The sequence below is a fragment of the Dreissena polymorpha genome, chromosome 4 (assembly GCF_020536995.1).
Source record: "Dreissena polymorpha isolate Duluth1 chromosome 4, UMN_Dpol_1.0, whole genome shotgun sequence".
NCBI lineage: Eukaryota > Metazoa > Mollusca > Bivalvia > Myida > Dreissenidae > Dreissena > Dreissena polymorpha.
The window spans coordinates 71,476,417-71,488,908 of NC_068358.1; the positions used below are offsets into that span (position 1 = coordinate 71,476,417).

The window sequence follows — 12,492 nt, forward strand, 5'->3', positions numbered from 1 at the left end:
CTACCTATTACAACTGGTTTTTATGCTTGTTGTTAAAATGAGATACTTTTTATTTTACTAATACATTGGAAAAACAAGATATTAGGAACATTTTATGGAGATTTTATTTTCTATTATCATTGTGAGCAAATGATATTTATTTTTGTAATTGACTTTCATACTCGTGGAATAATTGTAGCTGGCGAGTAAACACAAACCTCGACGGTCTTGTCACTCAATAAGGACAAGTATTAAAACAAAGCGTATTCTCTGTTTTACGCATATATATTTATCAATTTGCAATTATATAATGAATATATATACCCGCAAACAATGTTCAAAGGGTGACTTTTTATAACAATATAAATAGATATAAGACAAACATTTATGTTAAACAACCACTTAATTAATTCTTATTAAAAGATAATATTATTTAAAAAAAACTTTCATATCAAGTTTTTATTCTGTACAATTATTGTTCTATAGTAAGAGTAAATGTATCATTCAAACATATATACATTTCATATAAAAGGCACGGTCCCCATAAGCAATAATAATATATATCAGAGCTAAAATGACTGCAGATTTGCACACAAGCCGCATCCTAGACAGCATTCCTCTCCGTTTGGAGCATGCCTGACTCCCAAGGGACATTTCCCCGTCAGCTGTCGACCCCCGGGACCCGCGGGACAGGGGGCACACTTGGTATGATACGGTGTCGCATGACATGTATTGCAGAAATGCGTGTTGCCGAAACAGAAGAAGATTGCTACGCTGCAACAGTAGCGACATTTGTACTCGATGTAGTCAGTGCCGTGCGTTGGACAGTTCTGAAAACAGAGCGCAGTCTGTACAACGGATTATTTTGTAACAGCGAATGTTTCTATTATGACCACGGAATTGTACTTATAACATATGAAGTCGTGTACGTGCATTATTTGCTTGAATAAGCACAGCAATATGCAATCATCATGACATTTTGTTACTCGTTTGTTAAATGCAAATCCTCGTTCAAATACAAATTGTGCTATGGTATTTTTGAAAGTTGTAATTTTTATAAATCGTTGTACGATAGAACCAAAATATTTCGGATGTAGTAAAACAGCGCATATCACTAATTTTAACAATTATTAAGGGAGGCCACTCTGTCCCGATTGCGAAATCTCGATTATGATAGTCCGCCCATTTTGGCGCCTTTTCAGTCGTTAGTATTTATCCGGAGCGGACGTTTGTTTTAAACCCTCCCTCACACCCTTATCAGTTAAAGTGATTTGATTTGAGAACTGCATATTAGATTTGCTATTAAATCATGCAGGCTCATTATATATAACATATATTTGCTAGTATTAAGTTATGTTTAGTATCTTGGTGTATGATATATGAATATTACACAGATATTAAATTGTCAGGTTACTTTATGTTAATGAAGCTGCATATTTTATTTTATGTTTATGTTAAGGGAGGTTTTTGGCTGTCTTTGACTTGTCTAATACCTTTGTGTTTATACTATGTTTTTTATTGGAAGTACAGCCAAAAAATGTATTCGGCCAAAATTAAATAATTGACTTAAACTTGTGTTTGTGTATTCCCTTTCTTACCGCAATAATTATTTCTTGATTGGATTTCTAAGACCACAAAAGCACCGACCTGCACCATCTGCGGCCCCGCACAGGCGGGGCATATCAGCTCCTCTCTCTTCATGTCCCCATCAGCCGCCCCTCCCTCGCACAGGGCCGCACCCCCGAAATACGCCTACAGCAGAAATAGAGTTGGTTGTGTTCGGCGTGAAAGCACTACGTGTTCCTTGGTGACAATTATTCAAAACGACGCACTTTTCCAATCATACTATAAACCTAGTACGCCAAAAACAAAACACGTTTCTTTTTACATTATGCTCTCAAGTATTTTAGACATGTCACAAGTAACCAAGCACAGTCGTGCGTTTGATTTGACGTACAAAGAAGTCCGCCTATTATGAATCGGAAAAAGAAAACGCTTGGGTTCAGTGTGATTTCTCGTGTCTCGTTGTTTATTGTGTTATAAACCTTAAAACCTTACGATCACATCTACATGATGATTTTTCAGATATTTATAATTTTTTTTGTAAAATTAACACAGCAGATGAACATAAGTTGAGTACAGAGCCATAATTCTGCCTTTCCGGTCGTAGGCACATTAAGCTTTGAAATATTAAGCGAAATAGTTTAAGAAGAATTAAGTGCGCATCTTTTTGAGAAAATATCTTATAAAACTAAGAGCCGTAATTATGTCAAAAACGGTTCCAGTTAAAAAAAATTCATGTACGACTATAATTGCATTATTGGCACTCAGTTGTAAAAGTTTGAGCAAAATCCCGTTTAACAGTTTATGATGAGTTGGGAACAATAACTGTTGGGGACTATATACTCAAGTGTCAAACAGACAAACGGACATAATCATGGCCAGACTGATCGACGATTATCTTCAGATTAAGGTCATTCGGTTATAAGAGTTTGGGCGCAATCCACCAAGCAGTTTAAGTAAAGATCCAAACACAAGCTTTAGAACGTATGTAAGGACGTACAAGCGAACGAAACAAGTGCACTGCTTAATGCCTACCTTTTTTGTGGAGATACACGTATATAACGAAACACACCTTTTGACATTTAAAACACTGGTAGTAGGAATAATGATCCATCGCGTACAGCTCGGGTTTCTTAAAGAAAGGGCTGGTAGGGGTAACAATATGGGCAGAGTTCTCAAGCCCCTCGTACTTCAGGCGCATCACTGCCTTCCGCGTGACGTCATCACGTAGGACCTTCAGTGGGGCCAGGGTAGGGTCCAGAACAGGGTGCTCGATAGGCACCTGCATGGATAAGGGGACAAGACTAGTTTTTATGAAATCTTGTTAATCTGGGGAATTAATCGTTCGCTGGTATGGTATACGAATTATTCCTTCTATATAGTACGATTTTGCGTGAAATTTATTGACTAAATAAACACTATTAAATTTTAGTACACATCATTAAGTAATTTAAATTATACATTCAACTTTGTTATTATACCTGACTTATCAATGAGTGAATGCGTCTCGATTACCTACCTATCGAATGATACACTCAAATTGACCGACGAACTGAACTTAATAAAAATAAAGAACCCCGCTAACACCCTTCACTGTTTAATATAGGCACTGTATTCTTTACTTTATTAGGATAAACTAATATTTCACCATACCTTACACAAAGGACACAACATAAAGGTGAAATTTAGCCTGTGACCGACCCACTTGTTCTCAAGTACTCGGCGCGTGCAGTGCAGGTGGAACAAGTGACCACACTGCAACTGAAATCAAAACACTCATAGCATAAGCGATTGTACGAAAGACAGAGTGGGGAGACTGTACGACAGTCAGAGAAAGAACCACAATTGGTAGAACTATACTACAGCAAAGTAAATTGGAAATGCTTGCCTGGATAAAAGATATCCCACCCAATCTAAATCATGTATGCCTTTTCCCAATTATTCAACAATTTACCTGAAATTTCATTTAATAACAACATCAATGACGTTAACAAATACAACAAGAAACCGTCCGAGACGGGTGATGCTCCCCAAATGTTTATTTGTCACAATATTGCACTATATATTCAGATAAAAGGAAACGTCTTGAGAGCACAGTAGTTGGGGGACAATAATTTTTTATAGAAAATTTCAAAGGGCCATAACTCTGTGAAAAATCATCCGACAAGAACCCGCTGATAATATGCACATCTCCTCTTGGTAGTGAAGCTTCCCATAAAGTTTCATTGAATTCCGGTTATTAGTTACTGAGAAATAGCCCGGACAAGAATTGCACTATATGTACAGTAAATGGAAAATTTCAAAGGGCCATAAATCTGTGAAAAGTCATCCGACCAGAACACGCTGATAATATGCACATCTCCTCTTGGTAGTGAAGCTTCCCATAAAGTTTCATTGCTTTCCGGTCATTAGTTGCTGAGAAATAGCCCGAACAAGAATTGCACTATATGTACAGTTAATGGAAATTTTCAAAGGGCGATAACTCTGTGAAAAATCATCCGACCAGAACCGGCTGATAATACGCACATCTCCTCTTGGTAGTGAAGCTTCCCATAAAGTTTCATTGAATTCCGGTCATTAATTGCGGAGAAATAGCCCGGACAAAAATTGAGCACGGACGGGGGGGGGGGGGGCATAAAAATCAAGGAGTAAAGAAACACATATCTTTTTTTTAAACGAATACATGTATATGCTACCATGACAACCGGCGCCTCTCTCAGTTCATCCGTGTAGCAAATGCTGCAGTCGTCTTCCCCACTCTGTGTTAGCCCTGATGATTTCTGGTAACAGGTCGGGTGTACACAGGGCGGGCACTTGGGCTCGTTTTTGTACCCAACACAACCGTGACCGCACACAAGCACGCGCCCGCAAGCGTTCTGACTAGTTTCTTTACGGCACGTGATTGAAAAATCTACAATAAATGCCATGTTTCACGACAAAAAATAACAAAAAGGTTTGGCCGAAGTACCAATCTAATTTTGCTTTAAAATCAAAATAATAACAATTTGTTTTGTCTTACCTTTAACAGCGGCGAGGCGTTTTGTTGATAACTCGTGGTGCCGTCTCTGTGAGGTTGTAAATTTCTGCATGAGAAAATGGAAAATAACAAACCCAATGTGACACATAATTATACAAAGCTAGTAGTAGGTAGTGGTATAACACGTATAAATAACTCTATACTTTGCATCGATTTAGGTATTTTGGTATGCAAACAGAAAGGGGAACACATTACACATCTTTACCAAACAGGTCCTTTAAAGTACATGGTATTTTGTTCATAACAACATAGTAGTAAGTCATAAGCTTATCCAACAGGAACAAAGTATTTCTTTTTATTACGTAATTCCATGTTCATTAATAGTTAACGATGAAACAAACGAACTGTAAATTGATCAGACTGCATGTTTTACTACTGAAATATAACTCCATACGGCGGTATTTTTTAAATAGATGCAATATGTTGGGAAAAAATTACAAGGAAGAGGAAAAAAAAATATACAAAATAAAAAGAACAAGAAAAACAGTGGATGATTCCTTCACTATTTTAATCGTCATTTGTATCTATCGGGGACTTTAATTATCTTTTAAGAAAATATCATACGTACCAATACACTATATATATGACAAATATCGGTGAAATATATCATACGTAATATCTTTCTAAAGTATCTAATAATACTATGTACAGCTGCAAACACATACTTAAATAACAATATCAAATATTTAATTAAAATGGCAATAGTTTAGCTTATAATTAAATAAGCCCAATGTAAAAGTTACTTAACTCCCTAAGGACTATTAATCTGAGTGGTTGGTTGGGGTTTTGCCGCTGTGTACGTATATGTTATATAAAGACAGTCAGAATCGCTGCGCATCTGTTTATGTTATTGTTTCTTGACACAGGATTTTAGATGACACAAACACTTTTTGATACTGGTATTGTATTCGATAAAGATTTTTTTATAGAAAATAACTGGTAATATTTTTATCTGAAGAATGGTTGGACGAATACAATTCAAATCCAGAAATTTAAGTCCAAAAGCAAACATTTCAGCGTCGGTCGCCATATTAAAACAAAAAGAAACGGAAGCTTGCAATACGCGATTAATATGATTGAATTGACGAATCGGATATCGGTTTGCATAAACATTAGCGATTTAAATCGCATTTGGATATAATTGATATCATCGATAACATATTTAATTCTTTTGCATATCTGGAAGTTTTTCTCTTTTTTTTTCCGTGCAAATCGGGAAAACGCATCGGCGACTTTAAGAATCAAACTATTTTTGTATTGTCTAATTGGTAACATTAAGGCCCAAAATTAATAAGGATATGAAATGACAGAACATTTTAACTTAAACTAAAAAATTCTTTAATTTGGCTTTGTGTGTTAATTTAAAGCTTATTTTGCGAATATAATCGAATGCACCAAACATTATCGTAAACTTATAACTTTATTAAATGAATTTGAACAAATGTAGAAAAAATAATCGATAACTCAACATAGAATACCCCCTCCAAAAACAACAACAACAACAAACGGCAAAATAATTAGAGTCATCAGGTTAGTGGGAAAAAACAACTTTTTTTCAAGCTTTATAACTGATTTACATCTACCGATTTATTATAAAAGTTTAAATTCTGGTTGATAAACCTCAACCTGCCTGTTTGATATGTTGTCCGTCGCTACCTTGGTTGTATATAACAATGATCACGTGGTTCAGTGTACTCTTAGGTCTGGTCTCTTCGAATTTCGAAACGCACTCGGAAATGGTGTCCATGACAACATCTGGTGGGAAGTTTAGAAATCCGCATCCGAGGGCCGGAAGAGCCATGGAGGACATTTTATCAGCATGGGCGCGTTCCAGACAGTTGCAAACTGTTTGGCAAAGAATCTGAAATAAATAAAAGTTTGAGTATAATTCTTGTCTTATACATGTACACGAATGTGTTTCCCAATTCAGATTAAACACATTGTTTGCAATAGGATCCGCGTATCTTCAATGCGATCTATAAATACATATACCTAAACCCAAAATTAATTTGAGTCAATAGTAGTTTGCATGATTTAGTATGCGTATTCCCTGATGAAGCATATTGACTTGAATTGTAATACATGAGTTAAGACGTAATATGTATACGAATTGTGTTTATGTCAAACACGCTGTACACGTTAATAAATTTTCCTTTAAAAATTTCATTTTTTAACATTCATGTTATCTTGAAAAAAGGACCGTGTTTAAGAAAAGCGAAATTCGTGTGCTATCAAGCTTGGAGCTCCGCCCGACATGTGCGCATTACTGAATTACATAAGGGTAATTCAAAGTAGAAGTGCTATCACTGAATTAGGAAAATCCATTACCACCTACCGCTCTAGCAAACGTATAGCCATGGCAATAATTTATTCTGGCATTCTATGTCAAAGTATGATCTAAATCTTGAAGGTAAATATGTGGATATTGGGGAACACCGTCTCATATCTTACAATGCACCCAAAATGATGAAGTTTCATTAGCACAAAGGTGAATTTAAGATGGCTGCTAGTCGGCTATTTCGAATCTTATCATACAATCCTGTAAAATCAAAAGTATACAGTTTCACGATATTTGCCGGTAGTGAAAAAATGTTTTGCCAAAAAAAAAATTTCGCGCTACCACTTAAACATAAATCGTGGGAAGTTTAATGTACGCTCGAACAAAAGTTGATGACATTGTTCTAAAGACAAGAACTCAAATAGATACATGAACGGAACGACCAACCAACATGGTGAATCCAGAATAATTCCTCATTCCCCTTGCACTTCAAACTCATCCCTCGCCCACCCCATCCCCCATTTTAAACTGTGTTTATAGGGGTATCATAGACAGAGGGCCACGTTCACACGGACTATCTGTTACACACCGATGGCGGTCTAGAAAGTACCTGGTGTGGGTCTAGAAAGGGCGTGTCCCAAGCCGGCATGGCCACGTGGTAGACGCTCTTGCACTGAAGTTTGTAAGCCTTTGTTACGGCGATGTCTCCGAACGCGATCCCGTTCGGGTATTTGCGCGCGCACTCCTTCTGTATATCAGGGCCCGCCTCTCGAAGTATGGAACCGGAAGTCTTTCCGCTCTTTAACATCAGCATCTGATTAACGCTGTTGACCAGCACATCCGCCTGAAAACAATGACAAAAAATGTATTGTTCACGTGAATGGCAAAAGAAAGCTTCTGTACAAGTGCAATAAGCGCTGAATAACCATTGGCCGAGATAATTCATACGCGAATAAGATGGCATTCGTGGATGCCCGCTAATATACGAGTAAATAGTATCCCTGTTAACAGTCTTATAATATATATATATATAGTTCATTAGGCTAGCTGAAAACACTGGACAAACCTTAAGCCCCAATCCCATACAGCTGCCGGATCAACACGGTTCATATCCGGTCCGAGCCGGCATGTAAACCGTGTAGCCGCCGTGTCAATCCTTGTAGTTCTGGCATTGTCCTTGGGGATACGGGAGGCCAACACTGCAGTTTTGAATGGTTCAAAACTGCCGTGTTGATCCGTGCAAAACCAGAAAGATGAAAACATCCGGGATGATCCGTGTAGGTGCCATGTAGGGTCCGGGGACAGCTGTATAGGGTCCGGCGACAGCCGTATCTATGCCTTAGTTGTCCGTGTGCGTCCATGACTGTCGGAGAACACGTTTCAGGCCCGGACCATCAAGGACCATGGCGGCAGTTGTACGTTTGTCGAAGAATCCTTCGCGGCGGTTACACTGAATACGCCGGTACAGTTTGATTTTATCGCTTCCATCACGGATCAGCATGAAGCTACTAAGGAAGAAGACGGTGCGAACATCGACATATACGGTGACAACACGGCGGACACACAGATGATGACTGATAGACAGGGTGCTAACAAGGACCTTCACGGTGTAAACACGGTGAAAACACGGAGTATCACTGAGATACACGGCATTACACGGACGATGGCGGATGTTCATTTAAATTTTGGCGATTTGAAAACAGTTTCACTTTTTTCGGTTCTTCAAACGATGAAATATGGACGATGAGATGACGACTGAGGACACGCTGATGCTGAACAAGTGATTCCAGCTTTTACTTCAAAACCCTCGGGTTGATAACAGTATCCTATTGCTAAAGCGTAGCTACGACACATACATAATAAAGTCGCGAAAAAATGCATCTACACCGGTGAAAAGAATGAAAAGAATGAAAAGGAGAACGATCTGGGTAAGAAAATGGCTCGCCAGAAGACCAGACCTGGATCAATACGCACGGCTTATGGACGAACTGAAGAAAGATGAAGCCAAGGAAATCTTTAATTTCCTGCGCATGGACTATCAGATATACCAAGAGATCCTGACACGCATAGAACACTCAATCAAGCCGAATAGGTCAAACTACAGGACGCCTACGAGGCATTGCAAAATGATTGTATTACCAAAAAACTTGGTTTAATACGAGTTATTTTTGGTCCGGGTGGATCGTGTTTGGTCCGTGTCGCCGTCGTGTTAGTTCGTGTCGTTGTCATGTAGGTCCGGGATCGTCCGTGTAGATGCCGTGTTTATCCAGGATTATCCGTGTCTCTGCCGTGTTGGTCCATAATACTCAGTAGTTCTGCCGGGATAGTCCGCGTGGATATCGTGTTGATTCCGTTTCGCTGCCGGGTTTGTCCGCATTGGTCCGTTTTGATGCTGGGGCGGTGGTCTTTGGAAGACCGTCGACGCTCAAAAATGCTAAAAACGCACGGTTCGTCCTGGATCTTCATCCGGGCGGATTCGGGACTGCCGTGTCCAACTGTGCTTATATGGGACTGTGGCTTTACCATATAAGTTTTTTACTCTTTACATGCCATATTCAATTGCTGAGACGAGTAGTGCATGTATTTTGGATGTATCGGTTATCAGAAAGTCAGAATTTCAATGTAGTGAAGCAGAGTTTTTATCAAGTGCATAGATAATGGGTAACAGATGACAGATAACAGATGATAGCACAGGAAACACGGCGGTTTCCAGTCATGACCTTCAATCTAAAAAAGCCGGGTTTAAAGCATCAACTTAATTGACATCCGTTAAACGTCTCTGTCGCCATTACCCACTAGTTTATGATGGTCGATAAAGAACAATATAATTTTTAAAATATTTGGTAGTTTTTTTATTTCAATTCTTTCAATTTCAGTGAAATTATTTAGAAAATACAATGGACTGACATAACAAAGGAAACAAGTTTTAAACTCGAAATACTTCCAGATCTGGACGGATCCCTCCATTCTTCGTTGTAATAAAATACATTTTATAATATTTCGTCAACATTTATTCTTATAGTGATGAACCGCGTCATGTGAAAAAGTATCTTAGGCCAAATGCGGCAAGCGCAGCTCCAACCAGTCCAGCCTGCGCATTCAAGCAGTCTGACAAGGAGTTTTACTATGTCAGCTCATTAAACCAAGCAATCTTTCGGGACTTACATAGAACAGAGTAGCTCCTGACCTGGCTGCGCGAATTCGCATGTCAGTCTCGGGCTACGCTGCCAGAATATGGCATAATATCCATTTTCGGATTACGCGGGTCATAATTACAATAATACATATTTTATACCATACTATGTATAGACTAAAACGTGCGCAAACGCAAAAATATTTTGAAGTTAAAGTCCAAGTATGGTGACGTAACACGTGGAGCCTCTCTGATACACACACTCAGCACAGAGTTCGCAGAAACTGTTAATCCTAAATTAATCCTTATTTCATACAAATGCCAACTGCAAATTCCATGCTAACAACATATAACTTAACCTTTCAAAAGTATTATGCAAATATATGACATAATTTACAAAAAATGCACAAGGAAACAGCACACACATTGAGCATTAATCCAGGGCATGGGAAATTGACATGTACATGTATACGTTGGCAGAGAATAATGAACATGACCACGGATTTTGAAAACAGCATTTATTTTAAAATGTTTAAACGCTTGAAATATTTTTAAGATCGATTAATGATATGCTATGTGTAAATAACTGTTCATACTTCACGTTCAAGAATTGTAAAATTAATTATGATTTGAGCTCAAGTTTGCCAGGTTACACCTATACTGTTACATGTTTATGATAATGGTTGATCTTTACCTTTCTCTTTTTGTTCATATTATCGTTACAAAGTAGAATCCGAACATTTCGTTCATTCAATATTGATCTATGCACATGGGTTTGAAAGCATTACTAAAATGACGACCACCCGAACCCTTAATACAAGCACGGTTAAATTACTTAATAATAATATGCAATAGCAACATGTATAATTATTTAACTTAATAAAAGCGTTAAGCAAATCGAAAGTAGCAGTTCTAACACATCACGAAATCATAGTACTCTCTAAAAATATACCTTAAACTTAGCAAGAATCCCATCTTCTATCGTAATCTTCATTGGTCCTTGTTTTATTAAACTAACATACCATTAATATTTTCTGTTCGTCAGAATTCAATTAATACTTCCCCGTGAACTTTACACCAAGAACAGGTAACTCGAGTTTCGCAATTTTTTTCGGATTGACTTCCCTTGGATTGTTTCCATAAGTGTGTCAAATTCAAAGTACTTAGTTTCCAATCTCTTGCACAAGTGGTTAGCGTGTGGCTTTGATATTAAGTAGTGAAAACATCATTTTGAATGATAAATAATCAAATTATAGCGAAAAATCAACTTCATCAGTTTTCTCAGAACGCGACTCATATGATGGTCAGTTGTCCTAATATCTATTGAAATCCCATTATGTGCAACAAAGGTATGAGCCGGACACAGACAGACTTACATGAACGCACGCACGCGCGCATACACATACATGCACACATACAAACGAACGTACGAACGCGCGAGAAGTTAATACTATAAGCCCTTCCGATATTATTTTGGCAGGGCATAGTACGTCATTTGTATTGCAAAACGTTTATTCATGAGACGCAAAAGAAGGATTGTAACATGTTATAAATTATTAAAAATGCACGTGTTCCCTCAGCAATGAGACAAATATAGCTAGAGAAGAATGAACACGCGTTCGGCTATATGTGTTAACATTATACACGCACTCGCATATAGGCGTGAAATCTAGATATTTAGACAACAATTACACGCACACCGCTAGGATAGCACACCACGGTAGGAAGCAGAAATATGCGAATTGGCCCCGGTCGAAAAGTGAAATATTGGTAAAGGGTAGGTTTTAATGTCAAATTTGAGGGCAATAGGTCTTATTGTACCCCCTGCGAAACTGTGGGGTCATGACCTCTTGTTGTTGTAGTGTTCTTTGTTACTCAGGAAGGAAAACTGCAGTAGGCATATTATATTTTGGGTTATTTTTCTTTGCACATGTCGGTCTGTCGGTTCGTCCACCAGGTGGTTTCCGGATGATAACTCAAGAACGCTTGGGCTAAGGATCATGAAACTTCATAGGTACATTGATCATGACTCGCAGATGACCCCTATTGATTATGCGGTCACTAGGAAAAAGTTAAAGGTCACGGTGACCCGAAATAGTAAAATGGTTTCCGGATGATAACTCAAGAACGCTTAGGCCTAGGATCATGAAACTTGATAGGTAGATTGATCATGACTCGCAGATGACCTCTATTGATTTTCAGGTTACAAGGTCAAAGGTCAAGGTCACGGTGACGAAATAGTAAAATGGTTTCCCGATGATAACTCAAGAACGCTTATGGCTAGGATCATGAAACTTCATAGGTACATTGATCATGACTCGAAGATGACCCCTATTGATTTTCACGGTGACCCGAAATAGTTAAATGGTTTCCGGATGATAACTCAAGAACGCTTAGGCCTAGGATCATGAAACTTGATAGGTAGATTGTTCATGACTCGCAGATGACCTCTATTGATTTTCAGGTTACAAGGTCAAAGGTCAAGGTCACGGTGACGAAATA

The 12,492-nt window shown here is 38.2% G+C and overlaps 1 protein-coding gene across 3 annotated transcripts; it reads right to left on the bottom strand.

Annotated features, from left to right (window-relative positions):
- Positions 1-245: 245 nt before the first annotated feature.
- Positions 246-11,087, bottom strand: LOC127877658 (E3 ubiquitin-protein ligase MYCBP2-like). 3 transcript variants are annotated; one of them, XM_052423738.1, is made up of 9 exons: positions 10,943-11,087; positions 7,468-7,701; positions 6,210-6,440; positions 4,562-4,625; positions 4,239-4,453; positions 3,196-3,303; positions 2,615-2,824; positions 1,627-1,731; positions 246-809 (listed from the first exon to the last, which is right to left on the bottom strand). In XM_052423738.1, exons 1-9 carry the CDS (start codon positions 10,982-10,984, stop codon positions 549-551), a joined length of 1,470 nt encoding a protein of 489 aa, XP_052279698.1. In that variant the 5' UTR covers positions 10,985-11,087; the 3' UTR covers positions 246-548. The 3 variants fall into 3 exon arrangements, with proteins under 3 accessions (XP_052279698.1, XP_052279699.1, XP_052279700.1); XM_052423739.1 differs by lacking the exon at positions 10,943-11,087 and adding an exon at positions 10,685-10,874; XM_052423740.1 differs by lacking the exon at positions 2,615-2,824.
- Between the last annotated feature and the right edge of the window lie 1,405 nt (positions 11,088-12,492).